This window comes from Dama dama, chromosome 25, assembly GCF_033118175.1.
Source record: "Dama dama isolate Ldn47 chromosome 25, ASM3311817v1, whole genome shotgun sequence".
In the NCBI taxonomy this organism is placed as follows: Eukaryota; Metazoa; Chordata; class Mammalia; order Artiodactyla; family Cervidae; genus Dama; species Dama dama.
The window spans coordinates 36,196,457-36,209,204 of record NC_083705.1 but is presented as its reverse complement, the minus strand read 5'-3'; the positions used below and the strand labels follow the sequence as shown (position 1 = coordinate 36,209,204).

The 12,748-nt window shown below is 43.6% G+C and overlaps 1 protein-coding gene across 3 annotated transcripts in view; it reads left to right on the top strand.

Annotated features, from left to right (window-relative positions):
- Nucleotides 1-870: 870 nt before the first annotated feature.
- PARP8 (poly(ADP-ribose) polymerase family member 8) overlaps nt 871-12,748 on the top strand; it is a 190,959-nt gene continuing 179,081 nt past the window's right edge. Inside the window, exons 1-3 of one of the 3 annotated variants that reach the window (XM_061129822.1) lie at nt 871-1,035; nt 2,082-2,183; nt 3,132-3,186. In XM_061129822.1, coding sequence (XP_060985805.1) covers nt 1,005-1,035; nt 2,082-2,183; nt 3,132-3,186 — 188 coding nt within the window. In that variant the 5' untranslated portion in view covers nt 871-1,004. Of the gene's footprint in view, nt 1,036-1,702; nt 1,995-2,081; nt 2,184-3,131; nt 3,187-12,748 lie in introns of those variants that run through there. The other 2 variants (XM_061129821.1, XM_061129820.1) reach the window with 2 other exon arrangements.

Genomic DNA, 12,748 nt, shown 5'->3' with positions numbered 1-12,748 from the left:
AAACATTCCGTGCCTTTAAACGATTTCAAATTTATTTGTGGAAAGGGCACTACTTTGGGAATGCAAGCTTGGTGGATAGACGACTATAAAATTAATTCTTGTGAGCTCATAGATGTTAAGTTTTTCGGGAATTCAGAGCACAGGATGGCAGGAGGAAGTGTGCGTGATACCCAGTGTTATGAGAAAGAGAAGAAAGTGCATTTGGTGGCCAAGGGGCCTTCACAAAGCAACATGCCCAGAAAGACTTGAACCTGTCCTGCCCTAGTCAAGAAGCATCTCGGGAGGGGTGAGCAGTGACTGCAGTGGTCCAAGTAATGCAGACAAATGTTTCCTCTTATAATTTACAACGAATGTGATGTATTCCAGGCGGTACAACAAATCATTTTGTGTTTTTTTTTCTGCAAGACAGAGGAGTTGGGGCATATGATCTCTGGATGCTTTTCTCTCTCTAGAATCTAAAGACTCCATAAGAGACCACAGCCATTCCTAATTCTCCTAAAGAACACATAGTCACTGTCAGCATCAGAACTGGACTGATGAAGAGTCTGAGCCAGTTTGACAACTCGTGGGTACTCACAGTGATAAGGAAGCGCACTGAAGCTGGAGGATCCGTAAAGAGGCTGAAGGTACCACCCATTCATGCATTCAGACAGCAAGCATTGCCGCCTCCCCGCTATATTCCAGGCACTGCACCAGGCCCTGGGGATGCAGACCCAGGCGAGACATGCACTGCTCAGGGGAACCGTCCCCGTGGAGAAAAGATGAACAAGCCTACCCTAGGGCACACGGGAGTACGGAGGCAGGCAGCTATCTCGGCCCAAGTTGTCCTCAGGCAGAACAGAAAGTGAGGCTCAGAGCACTCTCTCAGTTCCAAGCAAGACAACAGGATTGTAGCAGCTTTCTCTTGACTGACTGGCAAAGGGGTGGCATTTTAAAACAAGCCAAACAGATATCGATCCTTGACGGAGACCCTGGCACGTGCCAGTTGATTCTGCCAATTTTTCATGGACGGAAAGACGGAGCAGAGCAGAACGGGTGAGTCTCTGCAAGTGGAAGAAGTCTCTTAAAAGGGGCTGTGTTTCCTAAAGGGCGCCCCAGAAGGGCTGAACTACTTCTATCCGGGAGAAAAAAGACTCTGGCAGTGTAGGCAAGGGAGGGTGTACGTCTGGAGTCATTTCAAGGCTTTTTCCATCTTGCCTGATGTGACAACAAGGAAGGAGTTGTTCGTTTTATTTATTTATTTCCCATTTTGAACGATTTCGCTTTGCCCCTCTTCCCCGCTTCCAGCCACTTGGGTTTGGGTTTTCCATATGACTCATAATTCCTTCCGAAAGTGGAGTCGAATTCATAAAAGTGGTGGAAGCGCGAAGGGAGGGGGGAGCGCGGGGGGGCGGGCTGGGAGCCCCAGGGAGTCTTCACTAACCGACATTCCCACTCAGCCCCCGGCGCGAGCGGCGGCCGGCCTGGGGAATCCAGCCTGCGCTCGGCCGGCGGGGATACTAGCGAAGCCCGGGCGGCCCGGACCGGGTGACTGGGCGGCGGGCGCGGGAGGGTCGGCGGGCGGCGGCGCTGCAGCAGCCTCGGCACGGCCGCCGCCGCCGCCGCCGCCGCCCGCGGGCGCGAGTGTGCGCGGGTGTGGAAGGCCGGCGTGCGGGCCGCGAGGGGTGTGCGCGCGTGAGGCGGAGCGGGGCTCGCCCCTCGCCGGCGCCCGCCGCCCGGCCGGTGATCGCTCTCCGGCCGTCTCCAGCACCCTCGGCCCCCCCACGGCCGTTGGTCCTGGCGGGGGGAGGGAGAAAGTGAGAGTCGGTGTCATCACCATCCATTGTCAGGAGGGGAAGAAATTGGAATCCAGCAGCGGCGAGCAGCAGCTGGGCGGTCACATCTGGGAATGCAAAGCCGACCTCCCCCCCCCCCTCCTCCACCACCACCGCCTCCTCTCTCACCCGGGATCACTTCCGAAACCACTTCGCCTTCAGCCCCTGCCTCGGCCAGAGGTTTCATTTTTAACTGAATATTTACGAAAGCTGGAAGCGTGCGAGGGGGTGGGGTGGGGTGGAAAATAGCGGCTGCTTCTTTTCCAGGGATTTATTTAATGGGGATGTGTTCAAGGCAAGAGCGAATTCAGAAGGATATCGACGTCGTGATCCAGAAGTCCAGAGCTGAGAAGGACTGCCTGTTTGCAGGTGAGTTCTCGCCTTTCCAGAGCCTCGGACCCAGCGCCAGCTTCCTCTGCCCGCCCGTCACCCCCTTGCCCAGTTTTCTGGCCGCGAGGTGTGTGGCTGGGGATGGGGGGGTGGGTTGCACGTCCCCATTCTGGGGTTCATTTGGCAACAGCTGCTGCAGCAGGAGCGGGAGCCAAAAGGGGGAGGGGGCAACAGCCTCTCCCCTTCTCCCCTCCCCCCGTCTGGGGCGGTCAACCGCTTTGGGGACAGAACCCTGGTAGTCCCAGCAGGGGTCTAGGCAAGGAGCCGAGCATGGTATTTTTAGTCCCCTGTGGACGCCCGGAGCGTCCGATCCCGCCTCCGAGGTTTCAGCAGCAGCGACCCAGGCGGCTGGTAGGACCCGCCGGGTTTGCGCAATGGGCTGAGCGGCGGCGGCCGGGAATGGAGCCCGCTGCGCTGCGCGGTGTTGGCTGGCTGCGCCCGGCGCCGAGGCCCCCCGGTGGGCAGCGCTGGGCAGATCTCCGGCCGCTTCGGCTCGCTCTAGTACCTCCGACTGGCAGTGTCATGCCCCGGAAAGAGAAGAGATGCCCTAGGTCCCTAAGGCGCCCCAAGCCTCTGCTTGGGGGTCGTCTTTCGTCCATTTTGCTCCCCCTGGAGGGGGACAGGATTTTGCTCCCCCAGCCGCGAGCTCGGCGGGGGCCGCTTCCGGCCGCCCGGACCGGGAAATTCCCGCCGTTGCCATGGCACCCGGCACTTGTTGCGGGGGGCGGCCACGCGCGGCACCCGGCTCGGGGTGCGCAGCATCCCCTCCCGCACCGCTCGGAGAGGGGAACTCGGGGCTCTCCAGCTCTCGCCTCCCGCCTAGCCAGGCCTCCCCTTGGCTCCATCAAAGAAATAAGGGAGCCGAGTCAGGACCAGGGTTAAAAATCCACTCCGGGGGGTAGCTTTTAACAAGACTTTTCGTTTCAGATTTCAGATACTCAGACTCCACCTTTACTTTCACCTACGTTGGCGGCCCCAAAAGGTATTTATGTGTATAGAGTTGCTTCATTTCCTGTTCACAGGCTGGTGTTTCCTTTGTTCTTAGCGTGTTCCGTGTTCGGGTGTTTTTTTCTTCTTCTTCTCATGTTGTTGTCGTTTAGCCACGTCCCAAGCCTGAGGTCTCTCGATTTTAAATAGCAGAGGGGAAATAAATAGGTTTGATCCAGGTGTTTCTAAGATCACGCCACGGGCCAACAACAGAGCTCTCACACTCTTCGTGCTAAAGGTGTTCTACAGAAGTACCTAGCTCTTGAGCCTTTAGGGATTGCCACAGGCGAATGCAAAACCAGGATATTGAGCATAAAAGACATAAGATATCACAGAATAGTTTGGTCACATGTGATTTTTCTGGTGAGCTGGGGCTGCACGTTTCTATGTTTTTTGTAGGTTGACATAAACATGTAGTCTGCCAATTCTCCATCTTTTTTTTTTTTTTAAAGGAGTCCTATTTTGGTTTTCATAGTTAGAAAGAATTTGGAAGTTATATGTAGCTGGAATGTGTAAACTTCTTTCTTGAGGAGGAAGAATGGGAGATGCATCTGTTAATACTAAGTTGTTAGCAGTGTGAAGTAAGCCCAAATCCAATTTTGTGTTTACTACTTAGAGATGAAATTAAACCATTAAAATAGGCCTTGCTGTCTTCACTTGTTAAGGTAGAATTTTCACCCTGTTAGACCTTTGGGGACACAGTGGTTTAAAAGCAGTGGCCACATCTGAGAACTGTCAGAGATTTAGCTTTGCTGTTAGAACCTGACATTCAATACGGTTTGATCATATTCCAAAATATCTTTTAGCTAATGGAAACATTTAGGAACATATAAATTGCAAAAGAAGCTTTCTTCTGTAAATACATTTTTTAAAAGCTTGGAATTAATGTGAATCTTAAAAATGCTTAGGATATGTATTGCAGTGTACATTTCAAAAAAGCTTGCATTGAAATAGTTATCACATTTCCCATAGGCACAGTGTACCTAAGTGTCAGGATTGGTATATTGATTTGATATACTAGTTGAAAATATAACATATGTAGTATGGACTTTATTGAAATTACAGTATTTCTAAATTTTCTATAGTACTGTCATTTTTGAATAAAAAGAATACATTAGAAGAGATTCAGGTAAATTTACGCTGTTCCTACACTTACTATCTGAAGGATGCTGGTGTATGACTAATAACCTCTTGAATTGTTTTAATAGTTAAAAATATGCTATGTGGCCCGCTGAAAACATTCCCCGTGCTTCTGGGTTGATACCTGCTTGAATTGTCCGTTTCACAGTTGTTCTCATGAGAGGTGTGGACTGGGAAAGCCCTGGGTAGGGTTTTCAGCTAATTAGCTTTATTATTAACAGTAAGATACTTGTTTTGGCCTCAGTTTACTTATCTGTACAAAAGGGGATGAACCTTACAGTTAATCATTAAGATCTGTTTGCGCTAAGATTCTTTATCAGGAAATTACTGAACTAGTGTTAACACAGCAAGAGGTGGAGAAGTTGTAACTGCCTCCAGGAGCAAGGCCTGGAGATTGGGAGGGATAATTAACTGAGATAACATCAGTTTTCAGTGTAGGAACAAACACCATGGCTGCTCTTAAAGTAAGAGATGTTTCCTTCTCTATGTTATCCTCCTAAAGGACAGTTTTTTCCTTGCTTCCTGATTTAAATAATGGTTCACTTGCATATGTAATGTGGAACAGCTTGCTTTTTAAAGATTGTTATGAATTGTTGATGTGATTGCTTTGTCTTTCTAAAAGCTTGCTCTATAAACAAATGTATAAAAGATTGTTTTAGTACTGTAATGATAATATATTTAATATTACCCCTTTGTGGGTTTGTAGCTAATGGAAGAAAATAAATTTTCTGAAAGAAAAAAATTGTTTTCATGAACTACATTGTCTGTATTAGAGTTTGATACTTGTTATGTATTTCTCATTGCTATGTGTCAATCGGACATTTAAAAATGAAAGAATCCTTTGTTTTGATTTAAAATGCTCATCAACTTATTATATTCAGTTGATAGTGTCATTTCGGATTGTTGTTATTCAGTCCCTAAGTCCTGTTCAATTCTTTGCGACCCCGTGGCAGGCTCCCCTGTCCTTCACTATCAAACTCATGTCCATTCAGTTGGTGATGCCATCCAGCCATCTCATCCTCTGTCACCCTCTTCTCCTGCCCTCAATCTTTCCCAGCATCTGTCACCCACATCTCCTCCTGCCTTCAGTATTTCCCAGCATCAAGGTCTTTTCTAGTGAGTCGACTCTTCACATCAGGTGGCCAGAGTCTTAGAGCTTCAACTTCAGCATCAGTCCTTCCAATGAATATTCAGGGTTGATTCCTTTCAGATTGACTGGTTTGATCTCCTTGCTGTCCAAGAGACTCTCAAGAGTCTTCTCCAGCACCACAATTCGAAAGCATCAGTTCCTCGGTCCTCAGTCATTTCGTGTAAACTAGACTTATTTTCTTGGAGGTGGAGATCTTCTGGAGAGATAGTCTGTGTTTATCTTGAATTATATTGTGCTATCATTTCATCTAAGCCATTGAAAACGTTTATGTTCGAGACATGATTTCAAGAATAATTTTCAATTCAAGTTGTAGATAAAACTTAATCTGCTGTTTCCTCTCTGACACTCTCCAAGAATAGTTACTCTTTGTTCTGAGGCAGAAGTTGATCTTATATGTTATTCTTCAGAAAAAAAAAATAATACTGAAAATTTTGTGTGTGTGTTTCTGTGGATAAGAGGACATGCCAAGAGGCCGGTGTCAGGGCTGGCCATCGGCCTAGTAGGTTGGCCTTTCATTTGGAGGTTGTGAGAGGGGCAGAGTGCCTTTTACATTTGCCCTTCTATCTGTGTGGACTTCAGGTGAGGTTTGAAGGGGAGCAGATGGTCAGCTACAGGACTGGGTTCACTCGGTTTTCCCTCATGGGAAAGTTCATGGAATTATTAATATCCTCACCTTTGTATTTGGAAACTTGAGGCTCAGAGAGTTTAGAGACCCGGCTCAGATTTGCTCAGTTAATGATGGAGCTGCCATGTAAAGCCTGCTCTGTCACAGTTCTGAGACCTGTCCTCCTTTCTGTACACTAGTGTTCCCAGCCTCTCTGAGCAATCTCGAGACTCTTGAACATCAAAAAAATGATGCAGACGTTTACCTGAGAGTTGTAGTTTTAGCATCCTTTGATTTAGAAATAATGAGAAATGAAGTGTTAAATGTTAAGAATTGATTATTAATGCAATCTACATATGCTTGAAAACTTGGGGTATATATATATTGGGCAAGGTTAATGCATTGTAGCACTGATCCTTACAATGCTTCTGATTCCTGGCCTCCTGGGAAGAACTCCAGCCGTCAGCAGTCCTGGGCCTGCTGTAGGCTCCTCCTGAATGCTGCCTCGCAATTTCATGTGTGTGCTAAAAACTACAAACCAGGAGCCTCCACTGTGTACAGTTTGTAAGCTGATGCAAATTCATTCCTTCCCTGTACTTTGTCATGCTGTTTGTTTACTGTCTTCTTTCTCCCTTATTGGTTGGTAATAAACTTAAGACCACAGGGATGTGGGGCTCTTGACCTTCTCCTCGCTTGCAGTCACTTGTATAGTCAGTGGTAGAAGAAGCAGAAGGGGCCAGCAAGTGGTGACAGCTGCCGAGAGGCTGGGGAAGCAGGCTGAGTTCTTGGGGCCAGAGGTTAAAGATAGAGAGTAGGGGGAGCCCTGAACGAGCCTGCTCACGGACCCCGGTAGGATTCCCTGACTGAGCTTTTAGCAGCGAAGGTATTGTGACGATATACCTGAGGTTTTAAATGTTGATTGTTAAAAAAAAAAAAAAGAAAGAAAAAAAAAATGTCAAAAATTAAATTAAAAAACACATGATTTCTCCATCTTCTATTAACATTAGAATTTATTCTCTCAGAGTTTTTATGTGTCTGCATATAAAATGTACACATCTAAAGACTGTTATTATCCTCTCGAGACCTCGCTGTTTTTCACCCAAGAATATAACATTAATATCTTTCCTTTAGAAAGGATATGAGGGTAAAGAAATATGTATTGAATGAGGAATTTTCCAATCAAGGGTGTGCATGATAAGAAATCTAATATTGATTTTACAAATTATTAATAAATTAGAAATTTTAATGTTTGGTGGAATGTTCAGAGTTGCCTGTAGGTGTACACCCTGTATTGTGTGTCCATGGGTAGACGGACAGCGTTACTTTTTTGAATTAAGTAATTTCAGTTTTGGCTGTGCTGGTGTTCATTGCTTTGCGGAGACATTCTCTAGTTGCGGTGAGCGTGGCGCCGTGCATCCTTGAGGTGCCCGGTTTCTCGTTGCCGTGGCTTCTCTTGTCGTGAAGCACAGGCCCGAGGTGCACAGACTTCAGTAGTTGCCGCATGCGGCCTCAGGGGTTGTGACTCCTGGGCTCTGGAGTGCAGGCTCAGTAGTTGTGGCACGTTGGGCTTAGTTGCTCTGCAGCATGTGAGGTCCTCCCGGGCCAGGGATCACACGGGGGTCCCCTTCATTGGCAGGTGGATTCTTATGCACTGCCCCATCAGGGAAGTAAGTCCCAGATTGACAGGTCTTCTGGCTGGTGGGAAACAATTTCCTAACCCAAATGACCAGGTAGAGGGATACTCAGATAGTTCAAAAAGCCCCCAATCTGGTGATGTCACTCAGGAATGGAATTTCTTGTGAATCCAGAAGTTGCTTACCCAAGTTATAAATCCTATTCTCTGATCTGTTCAAATGTTTCCAGGAGACAGATAATGCAGTTGCTTAGGATAATAGAGAGTTGTGGGGACTGTGGTACACTGGATAGTTTGGTTTTTTCAAAGTATTTAATTCAAATCAAAATCAACACCACTCTGGTGGTCGACCACATCTTCTGGGGATCCTAATCTACCGGGGCTCCCATTGCATAGTCCTTTACTCATGGGATGTTATGGAAAGAGGCAATCCAGTTGACTGCTAAAGTACATTTGTTTTCTTTTGAGTTTCTTCGAAAGGAGGTATGTTCGTGTGTGTCCAGGAGTTGGGGAACTGGGAGGGTGGAGAAGTAATTCCAGCATCTCAAAAAAGATTAATCAGTTTTCACTATGCAAGAAGTACATGTTCATTCTAAAATTTTGAAATATGTAATTATTTTGAAACCTTCAAGAGCTCCTGAAGGTGTCAGAATGAAAAGAATGATCATTTTTTTTAAGAAAATAAAAAAATGAGAATGCTTCTCTTACCAATGGGGACTTGTTTTCCATAATTTTTGGTTATATCAATTATTACCCCAAATGATGTTTTTTTAAAAAAATGTGTTTGCTGGAGCCCTGGGAACCTGCCTTGGAGGTTTGGGGTGACTGGTGGAAGGGAGTGTGAAGGAAGCTGAATGAGTGAGAGCCAGGCTTTCACATCCCTTTGTAAATTACAGCTGCTCTATTTAGCTCTTTCTGTTTCGGTATAACATTTTTTTTGAAAAATGTTTCATTGGTAAATGAGTTTTAAAACCATTGACCTAAAGTAATCACCAATTTAACACAAGTTTAACTTTATTGAAGCTTATATATTTTTAAAAAATTAAACTCCATTTATTTCATGGATTAAAATAATACTGCTAATGATATTTATTGGGCATGTTCTCTGTAAGCTTTTTTGCCTCCCTTACATCCTGTGTTTGCAACAAAGAAGACCAATAGGTATTTTGTCAGCTGTTGTGCATTTTATAGCTAAAGAAACTGTTGGGTAGTTTAAATAAGTTTATGGTTAGTAAGAAGCTGAGTAGGGATATACTGCAGTGTAAGTCAATGTTTTTGTGAGGTTTTAAGGGGCATGGGTTAGACTGGTGTGACTAGAATAGTTGGAAATGTTTGAGCTTGGACAGGGAATGCTTTTGCTGGTGGAATGTCTGCCAGGGGCAGTACTGAAAATCTATTGCTTGACAGGGTAAGTGCCCGAGCCCAGTGCTAAGCAGTTATGGTAGGAAACTTATCTACATAGACTGTGGAATTCTTGTGCAAATATTGGGCCCATCCATTTAAATTCCCCATCATTTCTTTCAGCAGCATTAGGGAAAAAAGATAAAAAAAAAGGCATAAAAGTGAAATTTCATCAGTCTGAAAAATATTTTGTAATTCTCTGCACACATTTGCTTTTGGGTGGATTGTGCTATAGTAGATAAGTATTGCTCTAAGACAGCTGTCACTGACTTAGTATGGAATTTTAATCAAGTTGTTGATATGTAACCTTTCTTTTTTTCGTTCTCTAAATTTCTGCAATCCTGTCTCCCATGTGCTCGCAGGAAGGACTAATCAAAATATGTTTTTATTAATAAGACTTGTCATTCTTGTTTTATTGTGATCATACTTCAGGTTTTCTGTTCAATTATCTCACTTCAGTGCTGGGCAGTTCAACCCAACTCATGCAAACATTTCCTCCTTTGAAGAAGCTTCTCTTCCCAGCTTTTCCTTGGTCAGTTTCACATAATTTGAGCCTTGTATGGGAACTGCAGTCTCAGGTTTCAGGTATCCCACCTTCTTCTTTACCTTCTAAGCTCCACCAGCTCTTACTTTGAAATCATCGTTGGCACCTTCATCGCTCCCCATGGCTACACTTGGTCTGGGCCCTGATCACCTTGACTTAGGTCAGTCACTTTTGATTTAACAGCTACTCACCCATCCAGTTCATTTATACCTGAACTCTTTCAGCATTTATTTAATCAAAGCACTTACCTGCTCAGAAGCTTTCAAATGCAACCAAGATTTTTCTCTAGATTAAATTTAATTCCCATTCTTGACTTTAAAGAGCCACCTTTCCCATCCATTCATATATATTTCTCAGCCTTCCAAACGCTAACTCACTGCTGTTTATTTATTGACCTCATCTCTCTAATTAGCAGCAGTTTGTATTAACTCAGTGCATTAAGCATATATGGCTCTTCAAGGTTTATTGATAGATAACATCTGTGTTGCATAATATTCTTGGTTTGGCTATCAAGATCATGGTTTTTATTATCACAAAGACTGATTGATTTCATCTTTCCTTTGACCACAAATGGCACCTCTGTGAAAATATGTAATGTGTTCACACAGAAGAGGATAGAGGGAGACCCCGAGTGGAACAAGTTGAGATTGAGAAGACAAAAATGAAACCTGAGGAGGGTGTGTGGGATGAGAAAATAGATCAGTCCCAATCCGTTACTGAATAACAACAACAGCTGGTCTCGATTGTAGTTTATTTGCATCTTGGTGACATCCGGTTTGTGGCTGACACCTTCTTGGTATTAAATGGAGGATGCAAATGATTCAGTGTTAAATTTAAAAGGAAGACATTCACGCAAGCCTTTGAGCAGTCAGATCATTTTTCCTTATACTGAAATTAGCAACCAAGATAGCTTCTTTCTGAACATTTTGAAATGTAGGTTGGAAAGACCTTCCCAGTGGCCTGAAAGTGTTCTTAGGATTTGTTAACCAACTTTGAAGTGCTGTAGTTATTTGCATTTTCATCACTGTTTTGTTTAAAAAACAAATACAGGTTGTTATTTGCCAAGATTTAATTGTAAAATATTTACTGTGTTTGAAGTAGAGAACTGAGCCAGAGACTAATATAACTAGTTTACATTTGCTAGACTTTTTCATATCTATGCAGAAAAAAAAGATCAGGCAAAATTGGAAAACAACAGACCAAAATTACTATTAAGGATAGAGCTGTATAAAAGAAACAATGATAAGTCGAATAAAATAAGTCACACACATAAAATCAGTACTTTAAGAAGTAGAACTCTTTTTAGCAGACTGCCCAGAGTATAGTATTTCCTAATATTTCTTAAATGATAATAATATTTTTCCTATGTGATAGCATTTCCCAAACTGTTTAATTAGCTGTTAAGATATGTAGCCAAATATGTCTGGGAAATGCTTAGTTAAACAATATTAAACAATTTTAATGGTTGTCTTCTTAGAGGCTTTTATATATTAGTGTGCATTATGCATACCCAAGAGGTGAATTAACTATTCAGGGTTTTTCAGACTTATTTGATTACAGATCTGGAACATCTCAAGAGAGCTGTTTTGTGGAAAACACTGTGGCAAACTCTGAGTCCTATTTGTTAAAAAGTTTTTGAGTAAACAACAGTATAATATAAATGGAAATTGCCGATTCACATTGAGCCCCGAAGAATTTATTTTCAGTCATTTTTACAGAACTTGCTTTATGACAGGGAAAGTCTTAGTTAAAGGCACTTGGCGTTTCATGCCACCAACATTTCTACATGAGGACTTATTTCTCTGGGCTGCCCACTCTCTCCTCAGTTGTATTGAAGTCATTTATGATGAGAGCTCTCATCTATTCTTCTTTATGAAAGCACTGAAGTTAGCAGGGCCCTCTTTGGCACATGATTAGAAGTCAGCCTTTTAAGGACATGTTAGAGATAGATAATGATTCTGTGTAGCAGAAGGACTCGTTATGTCCTCTTAAATTCTGCTGCTCTGACTGCAGTAGAGCTTTGTGAACCATCTTTGATGGAGTATATACTTTGGGAGAAGTTGGTGGTGAGAGAAGACTAGAATTTATCTAAATGTTTTCTTTCTTTGACAAATTACATTTAAAAAATCAATGAAGGTATCTATTTTGTAAAATCATTTGCCTCCCAGTGACCACATGAGAAAATTACTTAAAAGAGTTTTCAAACATTTCTGAGAATTTTTTCAACACTACTCTGGAAATAAACTCTCTCTTCTTTAAACGGCATCAGTCATTAAACTTTAGGCAGCCACACATTACTTTGGGCTTCCCAGGTGGCGCTTGTGGTAAAGAATCCACCTGTCAATTTAGGATATGCCTGAGACAAGGATTCAATCTCTGGGTCAGGACACTCTCCTGGAGGAGGGCATGGCAACCCACTCCAGTATTCTTGCCTGTAGAATCCATGGACAGAGGAGCCTGGCAAGCTATAGTCCATAGGGTTGCAAAGAGTTGAACACGATTGAAATTACTTAGCATGCACACACGTTACTTGTGGTAACATATGTGTGGAGAATGAATTGTCTGCTTTCAAGTGCTCTCCTGGGGACAGAGGGTCAGGTCTGTGTTCAAAGTGATTCATGTTAACTTTTGGTGTTTTTTTTTTTCTGTACTAACTACTGTTGTGATTCAGTGGAACCTCACACATACTGAGAATCTAGTTAGTTCTAGGTTTCTCATTTGGAAGTTAGTGTGCAAAATGTTAACATTGAATTTGTAATTGTGATAATACATTTATTCATCTACATGTATTCGTATCAGTGATCTTCTTCAGAACAAAGTCATCCATATTAGCATGTGGGAGACCTAAGCAGAAGGCTAAAATCTGCTTCCTGGATAAAAGCTGGTGCAGTCATCCTTTCTCATTAAAATGCACCACAGCTAGATATGCAGCAGGAAAAAAACAGGCCCTCCAGCTGAAAAGCAGTCATTGCTTTATTATTACTACAGAATTGGATGTGATTTCTATAGTGATTGGTGGTGGTGTTTAGTTGCTTTGTCCTATCTGACTCTTGCGACCCCATGGGCGATAGCCCCCCATGCACCT